General features: G+C 48.4%; 1 protein-coding gene across 8 annotated transcripts in view; it reads right to left on the bottom strand.

Moving 5' to 3' along the window:
• Positions 1-12,597: 12,597 nt before the first annotated feature.
• Positions 12,598-26,513, bottom strand: part of GALNT17 (polypeptide N-acetylgalactosaminyltransferase 17) — a 285,062-nt gene continuing 271,146 nt past the window's right edge. For all 8 annotated transcript variants that reach the window (XM_042921614.1, XM_042921618.1, XM_042921617.1 and 5 more), the window contains 2 exons: positions 14,904-15,071; positions 12,598-14,180 (listed from right to left, as the gene is read on the bottom strand). In XM_042921614.1, the coding sequence (XP_042777548.1) occupies positions 14,052-14,180; positions 14,904-15,071 (297 nt within the window). In that variant the 3' untranslated portion in view covers positions 12,598-14,051. The remainder of the gene's footprint in view (positions 14,181-14,903; positions 15,072-26,513) is intronic.

The following is a 26,513-nucleotide window of genomic DNA, read 5'->3' as shown; positions in this document are numbered from 1 at the left end:
CCTCTATCCACAGAGGAAATACTTCTACTTACCCCCATCCGTGAGGGGGGCTGGGAAACGTGGGCGCCTTGCTGCACACAGCAATGCCAAGGTTCTGTACCAAAAAGGGGGGGGGGGGTTGGAGAGGCAGCCGGCAATTTCTGATCTATCTTCTTTCTCCTCAAGGGAGCAGAAAGATGGATTCCTGCAAATCCAGATCCCAATTGGCTTTTCCGTAATAGCCATTAATGGTATCGACTAAGCTGTCTTTATCATTGCACTTTTATGGTTCTGAAAAATGCCCCCAGGCCATGCCTCCTTTGTTATGGGTAATCATGGCTGAGTGTAAGAGGATGGCAGGGCCGTCTCCTGGACAGATGCACAGCCAATTCCCAGACCGTGGCATTCAGTGATGATTGGAGAGACAATGCCCATGGACACCGTCTTTTTCTCAGTAGTAGTAGTTGTGGTAATAGTAATAGTAGACTTATTTTAGAACAGTTTCAGGGGCGCCTGGGTGGCTCCGTCGGTTAAGGGTCCGACTTCGGCTCAGGTCATGATCTCACAGTTTGTGAGTTTGAGCCCCGCGTCGGGGTCTGTGCTGATGGCTCGGAGCCTGGAGCCTGCTTCGGATTCTGTGTCTCCCTCTCTCTCTGCCCCTTCCCCCACTCATGCTCTCTCTCTCTCTCTCTCTCTCTCTCTCTGTGTCAAAAATAAATAAACATTAAAAAATGAAAAAAAAGGGGCGCCTTGGTGGCTCAGTCGGTTAGGCGTCCGACTTCAGCTCAGGTCACGATCTCACGGTCTGTGAGTTCGAGCCCCGCGTCGGGCTCTGGGCTGATGGCTCAGAGCCTGGAGCCTGCTTCCCATTCTGTGTCTCCCTCTCTCTCTGCCCCTCCCCCGTTCATGCTCTGTCTCTCTCTGTCTCAAAAATAAATAAACGTTAAAAAAAAAAATGAAAAAAAAACAGTTTTAGATTTACAGAAAAATTGAACAGATAATACAGAGTTCTCACAATATGTCCCCCAACCCACTGTTTCCCCCTATTATCAACACCTCACATTAGTATGATGCATCTGTTATAATTAACCAATATTAATTAACTTTAATTTTAATTAAAAACATTTTATGGTAATTCCAGTGTCGTTAACCTACAGTGTTATATTAGTTTCAGGTGTACGATATAGTGATTTGAAACTTCCATACATCAGCCAGTGCTCATCACGACAGGTAATCCCCATCACCTATTTCCAACATCCCCCACCAAACTCCCCTCTGGTAACCATCAGTTTGTTCTCTATAGCTAAGAGTCTGTTTCTTGGTTTCTCTCTCTCTCTCTCACTCTCTCTCTCTGTCATTTTTTCTCTTTGCTTGTTTGTTTTGTTTCTTAAATTCCACATATGAGAGAAGTCATATGGTATTTGTCTTTCTCTGGCTTTTTCCACCCTAGCATTACTGTCCAGGCTCCATCCACATCATTGCAAATGGCAAGATTTCTTTCTTTTTTTGTGATGATGCAGCAGCATTTTCTTTTATTTTTATTTTTATTTTTTAATTTAAATTCAAGTTAGTTAACATACAGTGTAGTTTCAGGAGTAGAACCCAGCGATTTATCTCTTACAATATGGCACCCAGTGCTTATCCCTAAAAGTGCCCTCCTAAATGCCCATCACCCATTTAGCCCATCCCCCTACCGACCTCCCCTCCAACAGCCCTCAGTTTATTCTCTGTATTTAAGAGTCTCTTATGGTTTGCCGCCCTCTCTGTTTTTATCTTATTTTCCCTTCCCTTTCTCTATATTCATCTGTTGTGTTTCTTAAATTCTACATATGAGTGAAATCGTGTGATATTTATCTTTCTCTGACTGACTTATTTCACTTAGCATGATGCATTGTAGTTCCATCCATGTTGTTGCAAATGGCAAGAGTTCATTCTTTTTGATCGCCGAGTAATACTCCATTATATATATACCACATCTTTATCCATCCATCAGTGGATGGATATTTGGGCTCTTTCCACAATTTGGTTATTGTTTTTTTATTTTTTATTTTTTTAACGTTTATTTATTTTTGAGACAGAGAGAGACAGAGCATGAACAGGGGAGGGTCAGAGAGAGGGAGACACAGAATCTGAAACAGGCTCCAGGCTCCAAGCTGTCAGCACAGAGCCCGACGCGGGGCTCGAACTCACAGACCGTGAAATCATGACCTGAGCCGAAGTCGGCCGCTTAACCGACTGAGCCACCCAGGTGCCCCTGGCTATTGATAGCGCTGCTATAAACATGGGGGTACATGTGTCCCTTCGAAACAGCACCCCTGTATCCCTTGGATAAATGCTTAGTAGTGCAATTGCTGGGTCGTAGGGTAATTCTATTTTTAATTTTTTGAGGAAACTCTGTACTGTTTTCCAGAGTGGCTGCACCAGTTTGCATTTCTACCAGCAGTGCAAAAGCATTCCCCTTTCTCTGCATCCTTGCCAACATCTGTTGTCTCATGAGTTGTTAATTTTAGCCACCAAAGGACATTATTTCATTCTTTTTTATGGCTGAATAATATTCCAGTGTGTGTGTGTGTGTGTGTGTGTGTGTGTGTGTGCGTATCACATCTTTTTTATCCATTCATCGATCAGTGGACACTGGGCTGCCTCCATATCTTGGCTATTGTAAATAATGCTGCTATAAATATAGGGGTGCTTCTATCCCTTTGAGTTAGTGTTTTTGTATTCGTTGACCACCCAGTAGTGCTCTTACTGGATCATAACATAGTTCTTTTTTTTCTCATTTTTGAGGAACCTCCATATTGTTTTCAACAGTGGCTGCACCAATTTGTATTCTCACCAACAGGGCACAAGGGTTTCTTTTTCTCCACATCCTAACGCCTGTTGTTTCTTGTGTTGTTGATTTTAGCCATCCCGACAGGTGTGATGTGATAGCTCATTGTAGTTTTGATTTGCATTTCCCTGATGAGGAGTGACGTTGAACATCTTTTCATGTGTCTGTTCGCCATCTGGATGTCTTCTTTGGAGAAATGTCTGTTCATGTCTTCGATCCATTTTTAAACGGGATTATTTGGGTTTTGAGGGTTGAGTTGTATAAGTTCTTTATATATTTTGGGTACTAACCCTTTACCAAATATGTCATTTGTAAATATTTTCTCCCATTCCATAGGTTGCCTTTAAGTTTTGTTGATTGTTTCCTTTGCTGGGCAGGAGCTTGTTATTTTGATGTAGTCCCAATAGCTGATTTCTGCTTTTGTTTCCATGATATGTTTCCATCAACTACAGTTGATAATTTATTCAGATTTCCTTTTATTTTATTACTCAATGTCATTTTTATTGAACCAGGATCCCATGCAGGGTACCACATTGCATTTACTTTTCATGTTTCCTTAGGCCCCTCTTGACTGTGACATTTTCTCAGGCAATTCTTGTGTTTAATACCTTGATGGCTTTGAGGAGTAATGTGGTCAGGTATTTTGTAGAATGCTTCTCTACTGGAACTTGCCTGATGTTTTTCTAATGATTTGATTAGAAATCTAATGATTTCTAATGATTCTGAGTTTTCTTTTCTTTTCTTTTCTTTTCTTTTCTTTCTTTCTTCTTCTTCTTTCTTCTTCTTCTTCTTCTTCTTCTTCTTCTTCTTCTTCTTCTCCTTCTCCTGTTTTCTTTGGAGGAAAACAGCAGAGGGAAGTGCCATTTTCATCACATCATATCAGTAGTATGATTTGTGTTGACATTGACCATCACCTGTCTGAAGTAGTGCTTGCCAGTTTCCTCCACTGTCAAGTTATTCCCTCCATCACACTGCATTCTTTGGAAGGAAGCCACATGTACGGAGTAGGGGGTTATGTTCTCCCTTTGTTAGGTGAAGCATCTACATAATCGACTCGGAATTCTATACCTGAAATATGCCTCTTCCTATGGAGAAAATTTAAAACCACAATTGCTTCCTCCCTTCTCAGTGCTAGACCTCAAGTAAACCTGTTGCCTTTGTCTGAAATAAACACTGGCGAATGCACATTTTTACTTTGCCCACGATTAAATATTAAGCAATGTGTGTGTGTGTGTTTTTTTTTAAAGAAACGATGTGCTTTATTTTCCTTTTCATGAGTCATCCAGTTAAATAAACTGGGAACTGTCAAGTCCGGTCCACCTCTTCACAAGTGACACGTAACAAGTACAGCTTTCATCCCCCAGCTGTCATGCGCATCTCTGTAAAAAAAAAAAAAAAGCTCTCTGACACCCACTTCTGACAGCACACAGCTCACATTTTTACCAACAGTGGAGGCTGGGACAGGGAGCCATCGGAAGACTCAGCTGAGGACAGTGGAGTCACATAAGCACAGGACTGGCAGTAACATTAGGGGCCGTCTCGTCTGCTTGAACCTCTCTAGGGGTGGAACTCACGCCCTTCTGAGACCCCCCCCCCCCCCCATTCCAGCTTTGGGTGCGTGGCTCTGTTTAGAAAGCGGATTCTTACACTAAACTCAAAGCCATAGCCTGGCTTCCATCCGTTTAGCCTCATTCTGACTCTCTGGGTCACGAAGAAGAAATCCGAACTGTCTCCCGTGGACATTCTCCCGCCCCGACCCTTGGTGGTCCACTGAGCCCTCAAGGCAGTGACCATTTCCGTCGCGTTCAACACGCCTCATTTCTTCCTTAATAAGATGTGATTTCCAGGCTCATTACCACCCATTCATTGAGTGGACTCCAAGGTGGCAGGATGAGCGCCGGATTCTTCTGGATTTTCCGCTCCTAGATTCCATTGGAGGTTGCTTTTGGAGATTGCATTGGAATTCTTTTGGAGCTTGCTGACTCCTATGGAGGCAACTGTTAAAGAAAGCTCATTTCATCTTATACTAGCTGCTTGCTAAGCCGTGTCTCCCCTAGCATACATTAGTACCGCCGGCTTTTCGGACCAAAGTGCAGAAACTTCCATTTATTTCATTACGGTTAATCATGTTACAACCCCGTCATGTGTCATAGATACGACGTTACGGGTAGGGAAGGATGTTCGGAAATGCAACGAATAGTGTTTCAAGGTCTCTCTGGGCCGTGGGATTATTAATGTTATCTTTCTCTTGTTATTACTTACTTGTATTATCTAATTTCTCTCATCAACCATCAATTAATTTGTGCAGCTTGCTCCTGTTCGAATCAGATTCGTTTCCTAGCCTGCGGAGGAGTCTTTGAGCCGTTTCGGGCAGAACTGGCTACTCGTCCCCTGTAACTCCTCAGAGCACGAATTTTGTTGGAACTTCAAGCTGATACAGGGGAGTAGAGGTTTGAGACAGGAGGCCAGCGCCTCTGGCAGCACTGGCTGTTCTCAATCAGCTGCTGCCTCATTGGGACGAAGCTTCCCCCCCCGGGGACTGAAGTCAACGAACCTCAGCAGACCCTGGACATCGTGCTGGTGACAGCTTAATCGTCCGCTTCCTCTCGAATCTGCGGGTTTCGTATCAGAACAGAGGCCGCCGAGCACAGCCGCCTGCACGAACGGTGTTGCTTCGTGGTTATGGACACGTGCTTTGGAGCGAGACAGACCCACACCTTCACACCTTCCACTTGCACGCCCCGTGAGGTCAGGACAGGTTCTTAACCTTTCTGAGCCTCGGTGTCTCATCTGTGAAGGGAAAATGGTAGCACCTGCCCAGAGGTCGCTGGGAACACACACACAGCACGTGCTCAGATAACGGTGGTGGATGTAGTTACGGTGATAATCACACTTAGGCGCCCCGCTCTCCGGGCACAAGGCGGGCTCGGTCCGACCAGAAAATTCCCGCCAAGCACAGCGGCAGTTCGCACCAGCCCGATGAAGAAACCAATAGCAATCGGAGGAAAGCGATGAAAACCAGAACTACCCAAACTGTATCGGAACCCAAACCAAACCTTCCCGGCCTTTGAGAGACATACTGAGAAATACTGGCCTGCATTCGCCTGCGTTAACCTCTGGGCGCTGTGCCCGGCCTCCTCAGGCCTTTGGGTAATTCCTTGTGGGGAAGAATGATCTTTAAAGGGCGCATAATTTAAAATAAAGAAAACCTAGTTGCCTGCGTGGCTCAGTTAAGCAGCCGATTCTTGATAGTAGCTCGGGTTACGGTCTCACGGTTCACGGGATCAAGCCCAGTGTCGGGCTTTGCACTGGCCGCTGAAGCCTGCTTGGGATTCTCTCTCTCTCTCTCTCTCTCTCTCTTTCTCTCTCTCCCTCCCCTGCTTGCTCTCTCGCTCTCAAAAATAAATACATCAACTTAAAAAAAAAAAAACAAACTTAGAACACAAAATGGAAACAAACCAGAGCAATAAACTCCCCACCAGCACTTACCCAAAGCACGGATTCTTTCTTCCTCAGAGGTGGTAACGTTCTTCTGCTAAGCCGTCATCTCTCATTTTTACGTTGCAGTTGTCAAGGGCTGAGCCCTGACTGATATGACACCTCTGTGAGATTGTCACAAGCCTGGGGGGCGGGGGGAGCCTCAGAGAGCAGAGGCTCTCCATCTAGGTCAGGGTCAGGTCATAGTGGGGCTGTGGATAGACTGGGCCCAGGGTTGATGGGAGTTTCTGGCCTCCTCTCTCCCCAGGCTCCTACAGGGAGCTGTTTCCTCTAGACCTGTCACCTGTTTCGAGCCTAGCACCATGCTGGTTACTCATTAGGACTTTGGAGGCGTGAACTTGGGCACCAGAACTTGGTTTGGCGCCTTGGGCCAGGATGGGGAGGTTTCATTGTTCTCTGTGTGATTTCAGTGTCAAAAAGTCTAGGGGAACATTTAAACACCACGCGGCCCGTATATTCTTTTTTGTTATCTGCAGGGCTGCATTACAAACACCAGCCTTATAACTAACCAGCGACCGTGCCAAAGGCTTTTGCAGAAACCTCAGCATCTGAAGCTCATGCTGACGTTTATTTGCCCAGTGCCTATTTCACTGTGGCCACCGGAAACCGCCCTTTTCCTGCCTTGCCAGGCTGGATCTGGGATGTGCAAGCCCAGGCTCCCAGGACTGAGGGAGAATGGTTTTATAATGTTAGCTACCGAGGAACTACGTATTCAGTGAAAACATTAGCCCCCTTCAGCGGCATCTGGGCGGCCCAGTCGGTTAAGCGTTCGACTCTTGACTTAGGCTCGGGCCGTGATCTCACGGTTCGTGGGTTCGAGCCCTGCGTTGGGCTCTCTGCTGTTCACGCGGAGCCTGCTTTGGATCCTCTGCCCCCTCTCTCTTTCTGCCCCTCCCCCACTCATGCTCTCTCTCAAAACTAAATAAACATTGAAAAAAACTAGTCCCAGTCGTACTGCTAAAGCTCCCCAAGACTCTCCAATCTCTCTCTGACCAATGCTTTCCAAAGTCCTGTGGTGCAATTTCTTGCTTCACATCGAAAATTAGAAGAAAAAAAAACAATCCTGTGATTTTTTTTTCAGTTAGGAGGGTTTGCTCTCGTCCACATAGGACACCAAGTTTGGGAGTGACCAAAAGGTGAGCAGCTGGAAGAAAAGCAAGAGCTGGAAACAAGTCCCCTAGGGATGAGACCCATCACAGATCTGCGGGTACTGCGTCCTTATCCAACTTTGCGGAATGCAAAGAGACCCGAGCATCGCTTCTCCAACGGCACCTGCAGGTTCTCGGACTCCTGCAGCTGCAGGACGTCCGTCAGATTTTCAAACGTTGGGTCTTCATTTTGCTAATTGCCTAAAAATTAATACAAGCATCTTCTGAATCAGCTGGGGGGTCAGCTAGCGCCCATCGTGAATTTGGGACAGGGCTTTGAGTCGGTGTCACAACAGCATTGGCACCAAATAGTTCTACAGGAGCTGTCCCAGGTGAAAGAGAAGGAAGGAGCAGAGATTTTGATATCAATGTGTTTGCCCCTCAGGAAAGCCAGTGGAATATGGATTCCTGGAAAGCAGGGTCTCTATCTGCTTCGCTCACGGCTCTACCCTTCGCTACGTCCCGGGTGCTCGCAAATCTGGGCTGCACTAGTGAATGGTGAATAAGTATTTCAAAAACAGCTGGGATACAGAAAAGAGGTGGAATGATCAGGTTATCACAAGACACACGACCTCTGCTAAGGCCGTTGTTACCATCACCGCAGTCGAAGCAGCCGCAACTTAGCGTCAACAGGCCGGGCCGCCACCAGGTTGAATGAATGCTAACGTTAAGTTTTATTGACTCTGTAGATTCGTTTGTATCGACTTGTAAATTTATTTTATTTTATAGCAGTAACAGAGCTATGAGCAAAAGCCATTTTATGTTCATACATATTTGAGAAACACTGCAGTACAAAATAAATTAGGTCAACCCTGGGGGTCTGTGAGAATCTTTTTTTTTTTTTTCTTGAGAAGGATTCCGTCCATTAATTTTCTTTAGAAACAGTAGATGAGGGGGCGCCTGGGTGGCTCAGTTGGCCGAGCATCTGACTCTTGATTTCAGCTCAGATCGCCATCCTGTGGTTCGTGAGTTTGAGCCCCGCGTCGGGCTCCGCTCTCGCGGCAGGGAGCTCGCTTGGGATTCTCTGTCTCTGTCTCTCTCTCTGCCCCTTCCTTGCTCTCTCTCTCAAAAATAAATGTAAATAAACATTAAAAAAAGAAAGAAACAGTAGATGAACATTTTTCCACAACCTGTACCTAATCCTGCGGCAAAGGGGAGACGGCTTCCCTAGCCAAGAAAGTTAACCATTTCGCTGGATGGCAGAGGTGAACTCTGTCCACAGATAAGACTGGAACACAGGCTGTTTTTCTCTCAGCTATAACTGGCCCTGTTGAAACTTCAAGGTAGGGTACTGGCTTTAAGGCACATTGTGGATTTTAAGGGACAGTTGATCTTGTCAGAGCTCCAAGGGTGGGCGGTGGGAGGAGGTTACTGAGATGTGGCCTTGGCTTGGCTCACCATCAGAATGAGTTTTCCGCCCTAGAACAAGCTGTTTACGGAGTCGGTACTAAGTGCTTAAGGTAAGTGGGCATCCAACGAAAGAGTGAAGGAGATGATGTTTGATCTTGGTGTTTTATGAAGCCTCTATTTGTTAAGGATGACGATAAGAGCTAGCCGGGTCTGACAGTCTCGTGTTGTGTTACCATCGGCAGCACCAATGATCCCTGTTTGGCTTCCATAGTTCCTCAACTTGGCTCTCTGTGCTCGGGCAGTGTGGAGAGCCCCCGTCAACAGGCAGCCGATTAATTCGAGCTGGAAGCGTGCTTGCAAGAGCCATCAGCTGGGCCCTCTTTGGGGAAAGAACACTGAAATCTGTTAAAAGATCCCCATTTGTGCTGATGGGAGTAGGCCCCACTTCATGACTGCCCAATACCTAGTGTCTATGTTCTTTCAAAGATAACCTTTAACGGCTAAAGACCAAGATATTCGCCGTCTTTTAGCTCCTTCTGCCTTTTCTCTCTCTCTCTTCCAAGAAGCCTTAAAACGCAAACCAAAGATCCGTGTCCAAATATAACTGCCGAACTGAACTGAAATGGGCCTCTGGAGTTTGGGGCCCACCACCGATTGGCAACACGTGGTCTCGGGAACTTGCTTGATAAGTGAGAAAGCAGAGTGGCCAAGAGACTCAGATTCACGATTTGGGCAAGAGGAAGGGCAACTGATTAGGAGCTGATGACCTGCCAGCCCAACTGCTGATCTGGAGCCTGGACTGAAACAAGAGGCTAAGGTGCCTTTCATGACTTATCAGCCAATGACTTAGCATTGCCTTATCAGCAGTGACTTATCATAGCCAAACTATGGAAGGAGCCCAAGCGTTCATCCACAGATGAATGGATACACACACACACACACACACACACACACACACACTGGAATATTATTCAGCCATAACAAGAATGAAATCTTGCCATCTGAAACAGAGATAGAGCTACAGACTATAATGCCAAGCAAGATAAGTCAGAGAAAGACAAGCACCATATGATTTCACTCATACGTGGAACTGAAGAAACAAAACAAACTAGCAAAGGGGGAAGAAAAGGAGAGAGAGGCGAACCAAGAAACAGAGCCTTGAGGATAGGGGACAAACTGATGGTTATCAGAGGGGAGGTGGGTGGGAAGCATGGGTGAAATGACTGATGGGGATTAAGGAGGGCACCTGTCGTGAGGAGCACAGGGTGATGTATGGAAGTGTTGAATCACTACATTTTTACACCTGAAGCTAATATAGCACCGTTGGTTAGTGAAACTGGAATTAAAATAGACGCTTAATCGGGGTGCCTGGGCGGCTCAGTCGAATAAGCATCCGACTCTTGATCTCGGCTCAGGTTATGCTCTCGCGGTTCATGAGATAGAGCCCTGCATCGGGCTCTGTACTGATAGCATGAAGCCTGTGTCAGATTCTCTCTCCCTCCCACTCTTTCTGCCCCGCCCCGCCCCGCCCCTCCTCGCATATGCGCATGCTTTCTCTGGGCCTCCTGGTTTCCTGCACAAGCTCCCGGCCTCTCCCAAGCCCATCCCCTGGGGGACCGTCATTCCGGGGTGGGTGGGGGAACGGGGGCAGTTGGCAGGGCTGTCCTGCAGCCTTTCTCAGAGCAGCAGTCCCAAGCAAGGTGGAAGGAGAGAAACAGCGTGATCAGGGACAGCTCACATGACAGCCCTGGGGGAGTCGCCTGCTCTGGCCGGGACTGACTTCTGCCATTTGGGAAACCAGGATGCTATTCAAGAATGGCGGGGAAAATATATGAGATGGAAAGGAATGGCTTCAGGAAACCAAGCAAAAGGGCTTGGAGTGGGTTAACAGGGCGGCTTCCGGCCCAGACTGTGCTTTCTCAGCCTTCCGCATTTCTCCTTCTCTGGCCACCGGAATAAGAATAAAGAACACATTTGAGAAATAACACATATAGATTCAAAGACATCTGTGGTGGGGCTTGGGCATGTGTCAGCAATACCATCTGTGATGTTTTTGCCATATAAACAGAGAGGGGAACTTAGAGAAAAGCAGAAGAAATTGTCACCAGACAGGGGCACGGGGGCACAGGTGAGGGACTAAGCAGACAGGAGGGGTGTGTGGAGCAAAGGCTGTCGGGGCTCAACTCCCTGTGCATCATCCCCCCTGCAAGGGCTGGGGGTGACGGAGGTATGGGGATACAGACGGTGCCAACGCCCAACACCTGCTGAAGGCGTGTGATATGCCCCTGGAGCCGGACGTCTGGAGCTGATGCCACCGCGCAAAGATGTGGGGCTCCGGACCTTCCAAAGTCCTCCAAAGGACTGGACACAAGGCTCCCTCAGGGCCCTGCTGCTTTTTTCTCTCCTCCCTCTTTAACTTTGCTCATTCCTCCTCTCTGCCTTGGTCTCTGATCCCCCACCACCCCCCCCACCTCCTGCCCTGTGGCGCAAAGAGGGTGCCGTCCTGGGATGCTGGCCTCACGCTCGGGCCAGTTTCCCAGGGGGCCCAGTCTTTGGGAGGTAACCCAGGTGAGTGCTGACGGCAGGTGCTGATATAAACGGACAGCCCAGGCCTCCCGGATGCTGGACCCAAGACTCGGGGCCCATGCGCTGGTGTTCGGAGGCAGAGAGTGTCCCACGGTCCTGCACCAGCACCACTACCCTCCCCCACAAACACACATAAATAAGCCAACCCCAACATCCTGTCCTGCTGCGTGTGACACTGAAGAAGAGTACTTCACTCTGGTAAGTTCCAGGATCCTTGCTGCCTTGTATTCTTAGGGGTTCGGCTTGGAGTACCAAGGACCCCCACATCCAGCGAGCGTGTTTGAGCCCCAGAGGGTGTGGGCTCCTGTTCCGACAGAGAACTGAGCAGGCCTCGAGGCTTACTTTGGTTTGAGGCCATTTGGCCCATTTCCTGTAGAATGAAGGATCCTCCCTGGTGCCCTCCCAGGCCTCCCAGGCCTCCCTGGGTCTCCTAGGCCCTACCTGGTGCCTCACCGGGATTTGGGATCAAAACCTCAGCAAATGGTAAAACAGGATGATTCCTTCTTCATATTTGTACTTTCAGACCCACGCAGAGGGACTATGGGGCAGTCAGGGTAGGACTCCTCCCCCAAGGCATCACACTGTGATATTATCCCTTGAGCCCCGTGGGAACCTGCAGACCTTCAGCTCTTTTCACTTCACGGTCACCCCGAGACTCCAGCATTTTCCATCAGCACGCTCCTGGACCCTGATTCTCCTAGAACCCGAAAGAAACATGGCAACTGCCATTGGTGCGCGTGTCTGTGTTTTGTGTGACGTCAAAGAAGACGGACCTTCTGGGCTTCTTCGAAGGGAAGAGGGACTGTCACAGCTGAGGGGACCCCTGACCGTGCGTCCCATACCCGTTTCCATGATGGAAGGCCTGGAATCTTTAAAGATTTCGCTTTGCCACGAGCAGGAGGGGCTCGGCCAGGTCACCTCAACCCTCCTCCCCTCTTCCGCTTCCTGCACCAGCCTGAGCCTCCTAAGCTGGGGTCCGCAAGGGGGTTAGTACACGAGCACCAAAATGTCAGGTTCTGTCCTGTTTCGAGGGGTGAGTGCAAGGGCCGACCGGCTTTGTCTCAGCCTCGCGCTGCGAGCGATGGCTTTTGCTTACAGTAAGACCAAACCCCCCACCCGAGAGAGCCCTCTGCCATGTTCCAGGAACTCCCCCCCAAACCCCGGGCTCTGGAGGAACCAGGAAGCAAACAAGGCTGCTTGGGGGAGTGCTCACATGTATTTATTTCACAAGGGAGGAACTGGGGGAGGGGGATCACCAATAAGATGCCACCAAATGAGACACTGTGAACCCCAAACCGGGCAACTACAGGATTTGGTTCTGGGCAGGGCTTGGCCCTTGGGGACAGCATGAGGGACAGAGAGGGACCCGGGAGAAGGGACAGCCTTCCATCTGGGGCGCCACATGGGGCCAGGCTGGGCCGCGTCCTCCTGGCCACAGATGCGTGGCCAACCCCCCACGCTTCCGGCAGCCTCGCCCTGATCCAGGTGAGCGACGAAGCGGCAAGCCCGAGGCCACACTCTGACACCCGCTCTATCACACACTCGGAGGCGCACGCCCAGACACACACATGCACGCGCACACGCACACCACGCAGGCACACACACTCGTAGGCATGCACACGCGTCCATATATTAACTCTGATTTACAAGTGCACCCTAACCAGAGGGCAATCGAAAACAATTATTACTCTGCAGAGAGGAATCGACTGCCTTCTCCCCTGTCAGCCAGCAGAGCATGGGGTGAGAGGAGATGAACCCGGAGCATTTTCCAGGGTCCTGCCCTCACCCCGCCCCACCCCCCGTGCTGTGCTGGCCTCAGTCCTAAAGCTCCAGGTGGAGGCTCCCATGGCAGCCTCCCTGGTCATGAGTCAGGGCCCCCTGGTCTCTGGAGGGCAGAGCCACCCTGGCCCGGCTCCAGCCCGGAGGGCCCCTCACAGCCATGACCTCCCTACGTGCTCAGCCTCTTTCTGTGTCTGGCTCCCTGCGGACACGGGCAGAGCAGCTGGCCCCGGAACGCGAGAGCCTAGCGCCCTGGTGACCGTGGAAGCATTAATTCCTTCCAGGCCATCTAAGGGAGGGTCCAGAAAAGTCCAGGGCCGTAGCCGCCAAAGCCGTCTGCCGCTAAGGGTTGGGGTGGAGGCTGCCTCGGGCTGCAAATGGGCATCGGGGCAGAGGCAACCTCCAGGGAAACGGAGTCCCAGGGCCTGACTGCCTCCTCTGGGGAGGGGCAGATAGGACGTGACTGAGCGCCACCCCCCAGCTTGCCGAGGGGCGGGGTGGCACTCAGAAGCTGCTGCAGCTGCAAGAGACGAGGACGAGGAGGGGCCCCTGCCGGTCCCAGTCCTGATTGTGGCTGCGAAGACGACGAGGAGGACGTGGGGGGTTCACTCCATGGTACGAGGTCCACATCCAGGCTGCAGAAGACACGGCCCCCGGGTTCCCAGAGAAGGGTCGGGGGGCTTTTCCAGGGGGCACGAGCCTCACGGCAGCTGAGCGCCCACTGGGGACACCAAGTCTCCATCCGGGGCCCCTGGAGAAGCCCCGGAAGGGCTGCTGAGCCCTGGCTGGCTCCTCGCTGTCTCTTCACCAGTGCGGCTGGCCCAGAAGACGGGCAGACCTTGTCCCGGGGGCCAGGCTCCGGGGGCCCCTGCTCCTCCCCACTACTTGATCGAGTTCTTAATCGTCCACCTCTGCCCCGTGCAGCTGCGGAGGATGAGGTCGATGCCAGCCAGGCCCCGGTTCTCCACCTCGAGGCAGCGCCCCGTGCCCTTATTCATGATGGCTCCGTTCTAGGTAAAAGGCGGAGAGACAGATGGAGACATATAGACAGGGAGACATAGACACAGAGAACGGAAACAGATCGGCGGAGACAGAGATATAGAGAATAAGACCGATAGAGAGAGAAAGAGAGGGATCAGACCATGAGAGGAAAAGAGGCCGAAAGGCAGAGAGAGAGAGAGAGAGGGAGGGAGAGAGACAGGGACAGAGAGACAGGGAGAGAGACAGAGAAAGAGGCCTGATGCGTGGTCTCTCCTGGGGAACAGTCCCACCAAAATTGTTTGCCCACGGGGAGGGACCATCCAGAAACCCCGAAGTCAGAATGGCCATCGGCTTCACCAAGTCTGAATGGCTGAGCCAGGGGACCGGCCCCGATGGGCGACGGTGTGGGAATGCGGAATTTGCAGGGATATTCCAGGTGTGGCTTTCTCAATCGCAGCGGCTGTAGACACTTAGCAGATTTCAGGGACATCGCCCACACTCCCCTCCCGAGATCTGCCGGAGCCCAGCCGGCCTGGTGCTGCCGAAGGGACCCGGGAAGCTGTCCCAGGTGGAAGGCCCCCGCCACCGCCGGTTCCCCCCCCGGACGTGCCCTGGGTTCACGAGGCCGGCCCGGGGCTGGAGACGTTTGGTGTGCTTTCCTGGGCACCGTTCCTTGGGGAGGTCAGACTTCCCTGTGGTCTGCAGCAGCCTTACCTGCTCTGGGGTGCTGGCCCTTCCCAGGGGGTACCCACCTGGATGAAATTCCAGCGCTTGTACAGGCTGCTCTTGACTTTGTCACAGTCGAGGAGCTGGGGCAGCCGACTCTTGGAGTTGTCCACCAGGCAGCGGGTGTCAGGGAGGAGCGTGGTGGTCCCCAGGGCTCCCAAGTGCAGGAAGCCCTCCTTGGTGTAGCGGGCAAGCTGGGGAGAGAGCAGACGAGAGGTGGGGACAGGGGGCTCGGGCCCGCACGTCTCATCCAGGCCTCTGCCAGTGCCGCGGTCCTGGCCACCAAACACGCAATTCACAGGCGAGCCCTGCTCAGGAAGCCCCCTCCCTGGCTGGATCCTGCTCCCCCAGGGCCGGTCTGATTTTCTTCTAAGCATGCCCTCGGTCAGCGTCTCTGGATTCTAGCCTTCTGCTCAGCAACACAGGGGGAGCAGAGATCAGTAAAAGCACAGGACATCTGATTTCCAAGCTTGGCTCTGCTTCCAGCTGGCGGGGCCCCCTCGAAGCAGTCACTTAACCTCTCTGAGCCCGCGTTTCCTCCCCATTTGTAAGTTGGGATTAGTTCATTCATTCCACCCTGCTGTAAAGTGCCCAAAGAGGCAGCTCACCAAAAGAGAAACACATTACAAAACATTCAACCTGATAGGTGTTAAAATAAACTAAAACGGCAACGCGATACCGCATTGAAAAAAAACAACAGCAACAACCCTATTCCCGTGTTTTCATGGTTAACAGAAAATGGGCTGGAGCGGGGGTAAGTTGCTACAGCCGGTCCAAAAGGGAATTTCAAAATATAGACTCCATGCTGTTAAAATGTTTTCTTCTTTTGACCCAATAAATTCCCCTTCAGACATCCATCCCAAGGTAACAATCGCAACTGCAAACACGAGTTCACGTCTAGGGTCTTTACTGCACCATTATTTACAGTGATGAAAAAGCAGAGGCGTCCTAAATGTGCGACACAGTCCTGGCACTTGCTGCCTGCTCCACGCACAGCAACAAATCCTGGGGGATTGTGGTAGATTGCCAAAACAGCCACATCCTTCACTCCTTCCTTCTATACACCCTGGGCACTGTGACTTTTAGAGCCACGTGGACTCTATTTCCCCATCCCTTGAAAACCGGCGACTTGCTCTGGCCCACAGAACACAGCGGAAGGGAGGATGTGCCACGTGCTGGACTAGCCCTTTAGCCTTGCATGTTTCTACCCTCTTGCTCTTGGAAACCTGCTGCCACCCTGGCAGGAAGCTCTGGATGGCCTGCCAGAGGAGGAGAGACAGGTGGCCCAACCAACAGCCAGCCAACCACCGGACAAGTGGGTGAGGTTGTCCTAGATTCAGCAGCCCTCGGCCGGCCTCCTGGCCGCCAGGAGATGTGTGAATGAGTCCAGCTGAAGTCAGCCGAGCCTGGTCCAGATCACAGAACCGTCTGGCTGACCTACAGACTCATGGGCAACGATAAACCACTAAGTTGGAGTAGTTGTTACGCAGCAAGAGCTGACTGATACACAGATGCTGTTGCCTATCAACCCTTCCCGCGGCGGGGCCCATGCTACTTCAGTGGCCTCCCTCTCCCGTTCATCCATGTTGTTTATAATCCTGGATACCAACTTTTGAGCGAACGCATCCATCTGTCTTTCGCACTCTTTTGGGGGCCAGAGACTGCGTCTAATTAATTTCATTCCTTGCTGGGGGAAAATGACAAACCAAGTGCTCAAAACGTGTTTGTGGATGTTATCAACGTGGTGAACAACATCATTTAAAAGACGCGGCCATGTCTGTTCGTTTAAACTCCAACAGGCATGTTTTGAAGAGTTCTCTGTGTGCCCAGCCTGGGAACAGGTTTCTGGGAATGTAAGGACGGGGTTATGTTCCCCCTGAGATAACGCCAATGCAGGCTGGTGAGGGCAATGAGACAGGAAAATACATCTCTCATTTTTGCTCTCACGTCCTAGGAGGTGGGCGGGGGCAGGAGTGAAGATCGTTAATATACAGCTGGTGCTGAATGAATCAAAAAACAAAATGACCAGCTTGTGTGTATTAAAGGCATACCCTGCACCATTTCTAAGCATCTCGCAGAGGATAAAGAACGTAATTCTTACGACAACTCTGAGATAGGTTTCTACTGCTCTCCGCATTTTAAAGACGAAGAAACTGAGGCATGAGGACATTTGGTCACCTGGCAAGGTCCTGGCCTCTCTCCTTGGGACACTAGAGACCCGATGGTTGGCCGCCCTGGGCCAGAGCTGGGCAGCAGAAGGGCCTCCTCCTACGTGACCCTGGGCTCCTCCCGAGAGCCTGGGCGTTTCTGGTCAGGAACGGAGCAAGGAGGCAGCTCTGCTCAGTGCCTCTTCTCCAGGGGACGGGATTTTCTGCAGGGGTCCTCATTCCTGAGGACAACCACTCAGAAACCCTTTGCTTTGATCACCAAAGGAGAGCCCACCTGGTGCCCTCTGAAACAAGTGACAGGGGCTTTATTAAGTGCCCTTGTGAGAGATACGGGTAACGTGTGCTTTAAACCCAAATTAGTTCCAAATCAGAGTGATTGTTAGAGGCAAAAAGATAAAATCAGAAGCCCTCCTCACCCCTCCCTAAACAATGTCTCTCTGAATATACTCAAATTCACCAAATGCAAAGTGATGAATGACAGCAGGCTGCCTTTATGTTCAGGGGAAAGATATACACAGCTGCTTATTGAAATTATGAATCAATCTATTATCCAGCAGGCAAATGAACAGTGCTAAGAACATTAATTAACTGAGCATATCTGTGACCCAGATGTTTAAAGAGCGAAGCTAAATGCCACCAGGAGTCAGAGGCTCTCTTTTCTGAGGGTCTGTGAGCAAAGGACGAGATCCCAGCCAGTAGGACCTGCAAAGGCCAAGTGCCAGCCCCAAGGGAGTTGGGCAGGGAGGGTTGAGGAGGGTCCTGTAGGATTTCCAATCTGGGGGAAGGTGGCTTCCCAAGCCAAAGACCCATACGAGGAGGGAACAAACAGAGGCTCTGCGGATCTGGCCAAGGGGCCAGGGTCGTGGGAAGGGGACCGTGGTCTGAAAGGACGATGGTACTAAAGTTATGCCAACAGATCTCACACTGCTTCTCATGCACATGGTGCGTGTCTGGACCTCATGCCGACCACATCCTCCTTCTTGTCTCAGTCCCGGATCACGAGTCTTTGTGGTGTCTTTGGACCACTGTCTAATCCACCTCCCAGCTCCCCAGACATGATATTCCTTCCTTAAGGACCTCTGTTCCGCCTCCAAGGCTTTGCTCCAGCTGTTTCCCTGACTAGAAAAGCTATTTACTGGCCCTCCTCTAGAATATTCTGTCCTCAACTTTCCTAGACTTCAGGGCGATTCTCTCCATTCCACAGGGTCTTCTGTAACTCTCCCACCCCCATGGCATCTCCTCTCAAGTCTTTGGTGCAACATGATCTGGTGTCTCCCTCCAAGGTGGTGTGGGAGTATCTCATTTTCTTCTTGACCATACTGGGTACCCATGGACCAAGTGATGGATATTTGGGCTTTTTTCTACTTTTTGGCTATCATGAATGATACCACTATGAACATTCCCATATAAGTTTTTGTGAGGCATAGGTTTTCAATTCTCTTAACTATATAACTAGAAGTAGAAATGCTAATTGTTGGGTCATATGGTAAATTGGTGCTTAACTTTTCGAGGAGTTGCCAAACTATCTCAAAGCAGCTGTACCAGCTTACGTGCCCAGGGTTCCAATTCATCCACATCCTGGCCAACTCTTGTTATTGTCTGTTTTTCTTTCCTTAAAAAAAAAAATTCTAGCCATCGACTGGGTGTGGAGCGGTATCTCATTGTGGTTTTGATTTACATCTCCCTAATAACTAATGCCATCGAGCATTTTTTCATGTGCTTACTGGCCACTTTGTAGATCTTCTTTGGAGAAATGTCAACTCAGATATTTTGCCCATTTTTTTTTTCATGGACAAATTGTCCCTTTTTTGTTGAGTTGTAAGAGTTCTTTATATATTCTGGATGCCAGATCTTTTTCAGGTATATGTATGAGTTCATGTATTTTCTCCCATTCTGTGGGTTGGTTTTCCACTTTCTTGAGAGTGTCCTTTGAAGCACAAAAGTTTTTAATTTTGAGGAAGTTCAATTTATCAGTTGTTTTCCTTTGGTTGCTTGTGCTTTTGATATCACGTCCAAGAAACACTGCCAAACCCAAGGTCACGAAGATTTACCTCTATGTCTTCTAAGAATTTTAGAGTTTAAGCTCTTACCTTTAGATCTTTGATCCATTTTGAGTTAATTTCAAATATGAGGTAAGGTATGGGCCCAGATTTGTTCTTTTTCAGGTGAATATTTATTGTCCCAAGATCATTTGTTGAAAAGACTATTCTTCCCTGTTGAATTGTCCTGTCATCCTTGTTAAAAAAATTAATTGATTATAAATGTGAAGGGTCATTCCTGGACTCTCAATTCTGTTCCATTGATCTATGTGCCTATCCTTATGATAGCACCAGAATGGCTTGATTAGTATGGCTTTGTAGTAAGTTTAAGAATTGGAAGTGTGGGGGGAATCTACCCCCAAAACCAAGAGTACTCACGGTTATGTTAGCCAATTTGACAATAAATTATATTTAAAAAAAAAGAATTGGAAGTGTGAGTCTTCTAACTTTGTTCTTTTTCAATATTGTTCTGGACACTCTGGGTCCCTTGCATTTTCACATGCATCTTAGGATTATCTTTTCCATTTGTGCAAAAAAGGGAGTTGGAATTTTGATAGGTAATGCACTGAATCCGTAGATTAACTCGGGGAGTACTGCCATAACAGCAGTTAAGTCTTTCCATCGAAGAACACAGTGTATATTTTTTTTATTTAGGTCTTCCATTTTTTTTCCACAATGTTTTGTAGTTTTCAGTGTACAAGACGTATACTTTTTTGGTTAATGTATTCCTAAGTATTTTATCTTTTTTGATGCTACTGTCGATGATATTGTTTTCTTAATTTCCTTTTTGGAATGCCCATTGCTAGTGCAAGCAGGGTCTTTAATATATCTCTGTGAACCACAGGCAGCCACCCTGGTACCTCCTGGTCGCTCAGGACTGCTGGCTCTGCAGGTGCCCTTGGCTCCTGCTTCCACAGGGTCAGGGTCAGGTGCCGACTGCCTGCACCCGCTGCAGACCCATATTCCAATGGTGCCCCAAGTCATCTTATCATTTGCCTCACGTGACTCTGCCAGCCCGCATCCTTCCCATCCCCAGCAAGGTCTAGATTCTTAAAATGTGCCCTTCATCCTAACCTGTAGCGTGGTGTCTTGGGCCCTCACTGGTCAAGGGGATTTTTGCCTCCCACTTTGTGGAGAAGTTACCTTCTCTACCCTTCAATACTTCCCTTCCTTCACATTTGCTCATTTCCTCCAGCTCCGTCTCCTCCTGGCTCCGCAGGTACCTTAAGTCATTATTTCTCCCTTCTCCTTCATTTCTTCCAAGCTGCAAGCATAACCAGATCTTTATGCCCAGAAAATCTCCAGTCACAGCTTTCATTCTCCTTATTTTGTTCTTGGTTTTCTGCTCGCTCTTTCCTTAGTGCCTTACAATTTGGCTGTTACTACCACTCTGCATTGACATTGCTCTCTTGAAGGTCAACAGGATTCATTAATTACCAACTTCAATTGTTTTTTCTTAGTCTTTCTATGGGGCACCAACTGTGGGCCAGACACTACGCAGGGTGCAGGTGAAACCACCTCTCCTGGAGAGCCTGCCATTCTACACCCATTCTCCTGGGAAGCCTGCCATTCTAGGGCCTATCAGTGGCATCTATATGCTAACTTGGCTAATTGCGCCAAGTTTCTATCTCCGAACCAAACTTTCTCCTCAATTCCAGATTTGTCTATCTAACTCGCCACTGGACATACCTTTGGGGCTCTAATAAACATTTCAGATTTATAGGATCAAAACAGTATTGGTTCTATCTTGGTAATGAGAACTCCATCCTTCCAGTTGCTGGGTCCAAACACTTTGGCTTCGTCCTCGCCTCTTCCCCTGACCCACCATATTCAACCATTAGCAAACTACACTCAGATTTCACCTCCACTGCTACCTCGCTGTACCCAGCCACATTTGTCTCTTGACTAGATTAGTACAATGGCCTCCTAATTTGTCTCCCAGCTCTCACCCTTGCCTCCCTTGGTCTTTTTTTTTTTTTTTTTTCAATATGGCATTGGATTGCCATATTAGCAATCAATGATTGCTTTTAAAATATTACATTATTTAAAATTATGTTATTTCAAGTTGGAGTCAGGTCAACATCCTCCAAAGGCTTCCCATTTCCTTCAAAATAAAAGTCAAATCCTTACAAAGGGCTACAAAGACCCAATACAACCTAATAATAGCTGCTTGTGCTCAACTTCTACCACTTTGCTGACTCCACTCCAGCCACACTGGCTTCCTTGTTGGTCCATGAACAGGCCATACTTGTTCCTGTTCAGAGTCTTTGCATTGGCCGTTCTTCTTTCTTGAATGTTCCTTCCCCGGTATTTGAATGGCTCACTCTCTCACCTCTTCCAAGTTCCTGCTTAAATGTCATCTTCTTGACCATCTTACTTAAAATTTCACCCTCACCATGTATTCTATATCCTTTTTCTTGCTTTATATCCTTCCAAGCACATATTGTCTCCTTATAGATGATATCTTCTCCTTATTTATAGGGTTTGTTGTCTGGCTCCATCCAGTAGAATGTGAGAGGCATGAGACAGAAGTTTTGTCTTTTTTGTTCATGGCTCTATCCCCACCTCTTAGAAGGATGCCTGCACGTAGTAGGCACTTGATAAATGCTGTTGACATCATGAATGAGTGACACTGTACTCGTCTTCAAGGAGCTCGCAGCTTACTCAGGGAGGCAGGCAAATAAGGAGGTGAGGATGACAGTGTGACATAATGTGATGAAATATGCTAAGTGGGCTCTTATAGCCAGAGCAGAAGAGGCCCTGATTCAGAAAAGGGAGGTCAGAAAAGGCATCCGAGAAGAAGGGGCATTTGAGTAAAGAGTGAAGAGTGGGCATTGTTGGGAGTCAGCCGAACAACTGAGTAGGAGAGGGCAGATCAGATCAGACAAGGTGAGCACATATCCAAAGGCCTAGAGACCAGAAGAAATGCAGTGTTTTGGATGATCTAGGCATAGCTCACCATGAGGGAGCGTGATGGCTGTGATGGGGCAGAAGCGGGGAGGTGGGAGAGAGTGCAGATGAGACTGCATTATGTGGACACATGGTGCTTAGGGATTGGGGCTTTTTCTTGAGGAGCCACCTGACTTGTGGGAAAACCACACTGGCTGCCAAAACCACACTGGCTGCCAAATGGGCAATGACCTGCCACGGGACATGATGGAAGGTGAAGGGGCTGATGAAGGTCTCAACTCAAGTGGTTGCATGGAGAGAGGGGAGAAGATAACAGATGTGAGAGGAGCACCCAAGCCGAGAAGGATTCTACCATCCTGGTGAGTTTCATTGTCATGAAACAGAACACTTCATTTTTAAGAATCTGTTTTGCGTGGAAGGTGCTTTGTTTAGTTACCCCAGCATCCTGCCCTTTAGAATTGCCTGTTTCCATGCTTTTACTTTCAACCTCTCTCTCCTATGTTTAGATGTGTCTCTTGGAAACAGAATACTCCTGGATTAAAAAAAAGCTAGGGTGACAATCTATGTTTTTTAGCCAAAATGTTTAGTCAATTTGTTTTTATTGCACTTAATGATATATATGGCCTTATTTCTACCATCCTTCTTTGTGCTTTCTGTGCATCCAGCCTTCTCTGTTTCCCTTTTCTCCTTTATTTGCTTTAGTTGGGATTGGTTCAGTTTGATTTGTTTGTTGGAATATTATCATATTTCATTGTTCTCCTCTATGGATTTGGAAATTCTATTCATTTCTATTATTTTACGGTTCACTCTTGAAACTTAATATTAACTACTGAGCAAATTATTCAATATTCTAAATTTTATTTTTTTAATGTTTATTCATTTTTGAAAGACAGAGAGAGACAGAGCACAAGCAGGGGTGGGGCAGAGAGAGAGGGGGACACAGAATCTGAGGCAGGCTCCAGGCTCTGAGCTGTCAGCACAGAGCTGGATGCAGGGCTTGAACCCATGAACCGTGAGATCATGACCTGAGCCAAAGTCCGATGCTTAACTGACTGAGCCACCCAGGTGCCCTGCAAATTATTCAATATTCAAATGTCTACTCCACTCAATAAAATTCAAGGATGTTAGGACACTAAATTCGATCACCTCCTTTTAACTGTTCAGCCTTTGGTTATATTTCCTTGCACCAATGTAGACATTATTCTTATTACGTAAGAAACGTTTTTTTGTTGTTTTTTTTTAATTTTTAACGTTTATTTATTTTTTAAACAGAGAGAGACAGAGCATGAACAGGGGAGGGGCAGAGAGAGAGGGAGACACAGAATCTGAAACGGGTTCCAGGCACTGAACTGTCAGCACAGAGCCCGATGCGGGGCTCGAACTCACGGACCGTGAGATCATGACCTGAGCCGAAGTCGGCCGCTTAACCAACTGAGCCACCCAGGCGCCCCAAGAAACGTTTCTTTGGATTTACTTGTATGTTTATAAATTTCTTTGTTTATAATTCATTCTTTGCTCAGGACACTCTTCTGAGCTCAATCTCCTTCTACAAGAAGAAGTATTTCCTTTGGTGACTATCTGTCATAGGAAACCCTCTCAGATTCTTTATCTGAAAGTGTCTTGGGGTGATTTGTTAATGCAGCAAAAGCTAATGGATACAACCGCTTTTTGTGCAGCTAGCATGGGTTTAAAATGATATTTGTTGTAGCTGATTTAGCATCTGCTTATGCAGCGGTGGGCAGACCCTTCGAAGTATCTAATCTGCTCTGTCATTGGAAGCTGTCTTCTCACCTTCTGCCCACGTGCTCCCCCACAAAGTCAAGGCCAAGCCACTGTCTGTGGGATTTGCCACCTCAGTACGACGCTCACTGCGACGCTCACTGCGACGTTCTAGCGACGCAATCCCACAAAGAGGAGGAGAAGCATGCACTCACCCATCACGTGCTCCACTGAGGAGCCAATGGGTGAAGCTTCCTCCCCTGAGTCGGTAACTGCCCGAAACTTGTTGCCTCTCGCTTCCCCAGTTATGGCCCACAAGCAATCAGCTCCCTGTTATACACCCGTACTCCTGAGCTCTTCCCAGGCTCTAGGTTTGCAAACTTGGGTCATCTTCCCCCCTACGCGCTCCCCCATCCCCAAAGCTACAAGTCTTCCCATTCCCCTCTCCTGTGTTTCCTCCTGATCTCCCACCTCCAGGCCCTGCCAGTTTCTACTTGTCCTTCCTACCCCTGCAGGTTCAAATCCTATCAGTCTCTGCTGCAACCTTCTGTTGCTCTAGTACCCTCTGATTTAAGAATAAACTTTTTTTTTTTTAACCATGATCTTCTATTGTAAGTCCCCAGCTTAGCTTTTCAGCTGTAACTCTTGGTTTCTTGGCTCGGTCCAACAGGTGACTTGAGGTCTCTCAAAAACAGCCGGAAGTCTTCCCTGTGTGGACTATACCCCCACCCTACCCCTATCGGATCTCCCCTGGTTCCACAAAGCCCCCGCCCAGATGCGATCTCGTTCAGCTTACCTACTTGTGTGTTCTGTGACATTCCTTGCTATAGCTTTTCGCTGTTGTTGTTGCTGCTATTGTTTTAGGACGGCAGCATCCTACTCGTTTTTATATTGCACAAGGAGTGGGAAAGTATCTTGCAGAAAGCAAACGCTCTATAAATGCCTTTTCAATTGAATGGGATTATTCTAGGTTTGGCTGCTGGGCCCAAGAGGAGAAACGAATGCCATTATCCACAACCCTAGTGCATTAGGAAAAAAAAAAAAACAACCCTCTGAGCTCAAATACAATTAATTCTCATTTAGCAGAGAAAAAGAATTTTCTATCTGAGATGATCTAAGAGGCACACACAACTATTAACCCACATTGAACAGCCTTGAGGGAAAACTGAAATATGCAGGTTATAGCCAAATAAACAAAAACCAGCCAAATGATTGTGGAATGACTCTGGAGCACAGCACAATCCATCGAATTGTCCATAAAAACATGGCTTGCAATTGCTTTCACATTAAGGGTCTTTCTCGTCATTTTAAAACCAGGCCTAGTCAGTGCAGAAACACACTGTTAAATGAAAAAAATGCATTTTCCCCAGCTTCTACTCCGGACACAGGGAGACGGGTTCCATCGATTTGAACCTGCTGTAGGCTGAATGTATTTGTTTGCTGCTTGGCCGAAGGAGTGGTTTCTGGCGATTACACGTGCATATGTACATTCTTAAAAACAAACAGACTTTCTCTGTCACTGTCCAGAGTGTGCCTGATCCCAAACTGAATGGGGAAGAAAAATGTCTCCAACTGTATCTCAAGCAGACACATGGTGTTTGGCAGCTGGGGGTGGAGAACGGGGACAGGGGGGATCTTTGGGGGAAATGGAAATGTCGCGTAGCTTGATTGGGAAGGGAGATCTGCAGGCACGTACCCTGTCAAAACTCATCCAAGTGTACACTTTAAATAGATGACGTGTATTGTGCTGATCTTCTACTTCAATAAAGTTGACTTAAAAATCTACCTGGGAGCTTAGAAGGTAGGCGATAGAACCAGATATGTTTTGTGTCGGGGGAACTAGTTCCTAGGGGACTGGATGGTTCCAAAGGCCTCCCTCTTCAGTCTTCTTCCACCATTAGGACTCATCATGCTTGAAGAAAGCGTTAGATTTCCAGAAAATGCACCGCTACCAAGAACGAACGGAGAAACACATTCATGCCACAAAACCTTGGGGGTGGTTTTCCTGCAGAGACAGGTTGAGGAGTGGAAAGACGAAAGGCATCGCCAGTGGAGGCGGGGAATGGCAGGGTCTGGCCGCCATAACTCTGTGGAGAGAGCTGGGAGCCTTCTGGAATGAGGGCAGCACCAGGATGAGGGTTAGAGGAGCCGAGTGGGAGAGGGGCTGGCAAGCAGGATAGTTCACTCCAATCCCCAGAGATCTGGAGACAACTCCTAAGCATGCCTCCAAAGCTCACCCTGAGTTACAGGAAGCAAAGACTCTATTTTGCAATGAACAGATACATTTCTTTCTTGCCTCTGTGGCGTGACATAGGAAGGTAGGATTGTTATCTGGGTGTAGTGTGGAAATGCCGGCAAACACTTGGCTCCCCTTTTAGCAAGATCTTAATCAAATCTGTCTCACCTTCTCATTTTTGCCAATTGAAACAGGGTTCCTGGCTTTGTGCTGTGTCATCAACGAGGCAGTCTATTATATGGCTAAAGACTTGGACCGTGGAGCCTGCTCTAGAAATCTAAGCTCTGCCACGTAATGGTTTTATGACCTTAGGCCTTAAGCCCTATGAGACTCTATTTCCTCATTTTCAAAATGGGGATAATTTTACAATTTAAGTCATAGGGTAGTTGTGGAATTAAGTAACTTAGTGAGAAGAAGGCATGGGGCATAGGAAGCCCTGTATGTTTTGTTGTTCTTATTCCCCCCTGACCTCATGTGCCAGTTGAGAACTGGGCCTTGTTTCTAATTCACCAGACTTCTTTTCTTTCCGATGGGCTCCCACGTGGCCTCATGGGGCCAGCATTT

The sequence above is a fragment of the Panthera leo genome, chromosome E3 (assembly GCF_018350215.1).
Source record: "Panthera leo isolate Ple1 chromosome E3, P.leo_Ple1_pat1.1, whole genome shotgun sequence".
NCBI lineage: Eukaryota > Metazoa > Chordata > Mammalia > Carnivora > Felidae > Panthera > Panthera leo.
The sequence above is the reverse complement of the archived record's forward strand: the minus strand, read 5'-3'. Positions and strand labels throughout refer to the sequence as shown.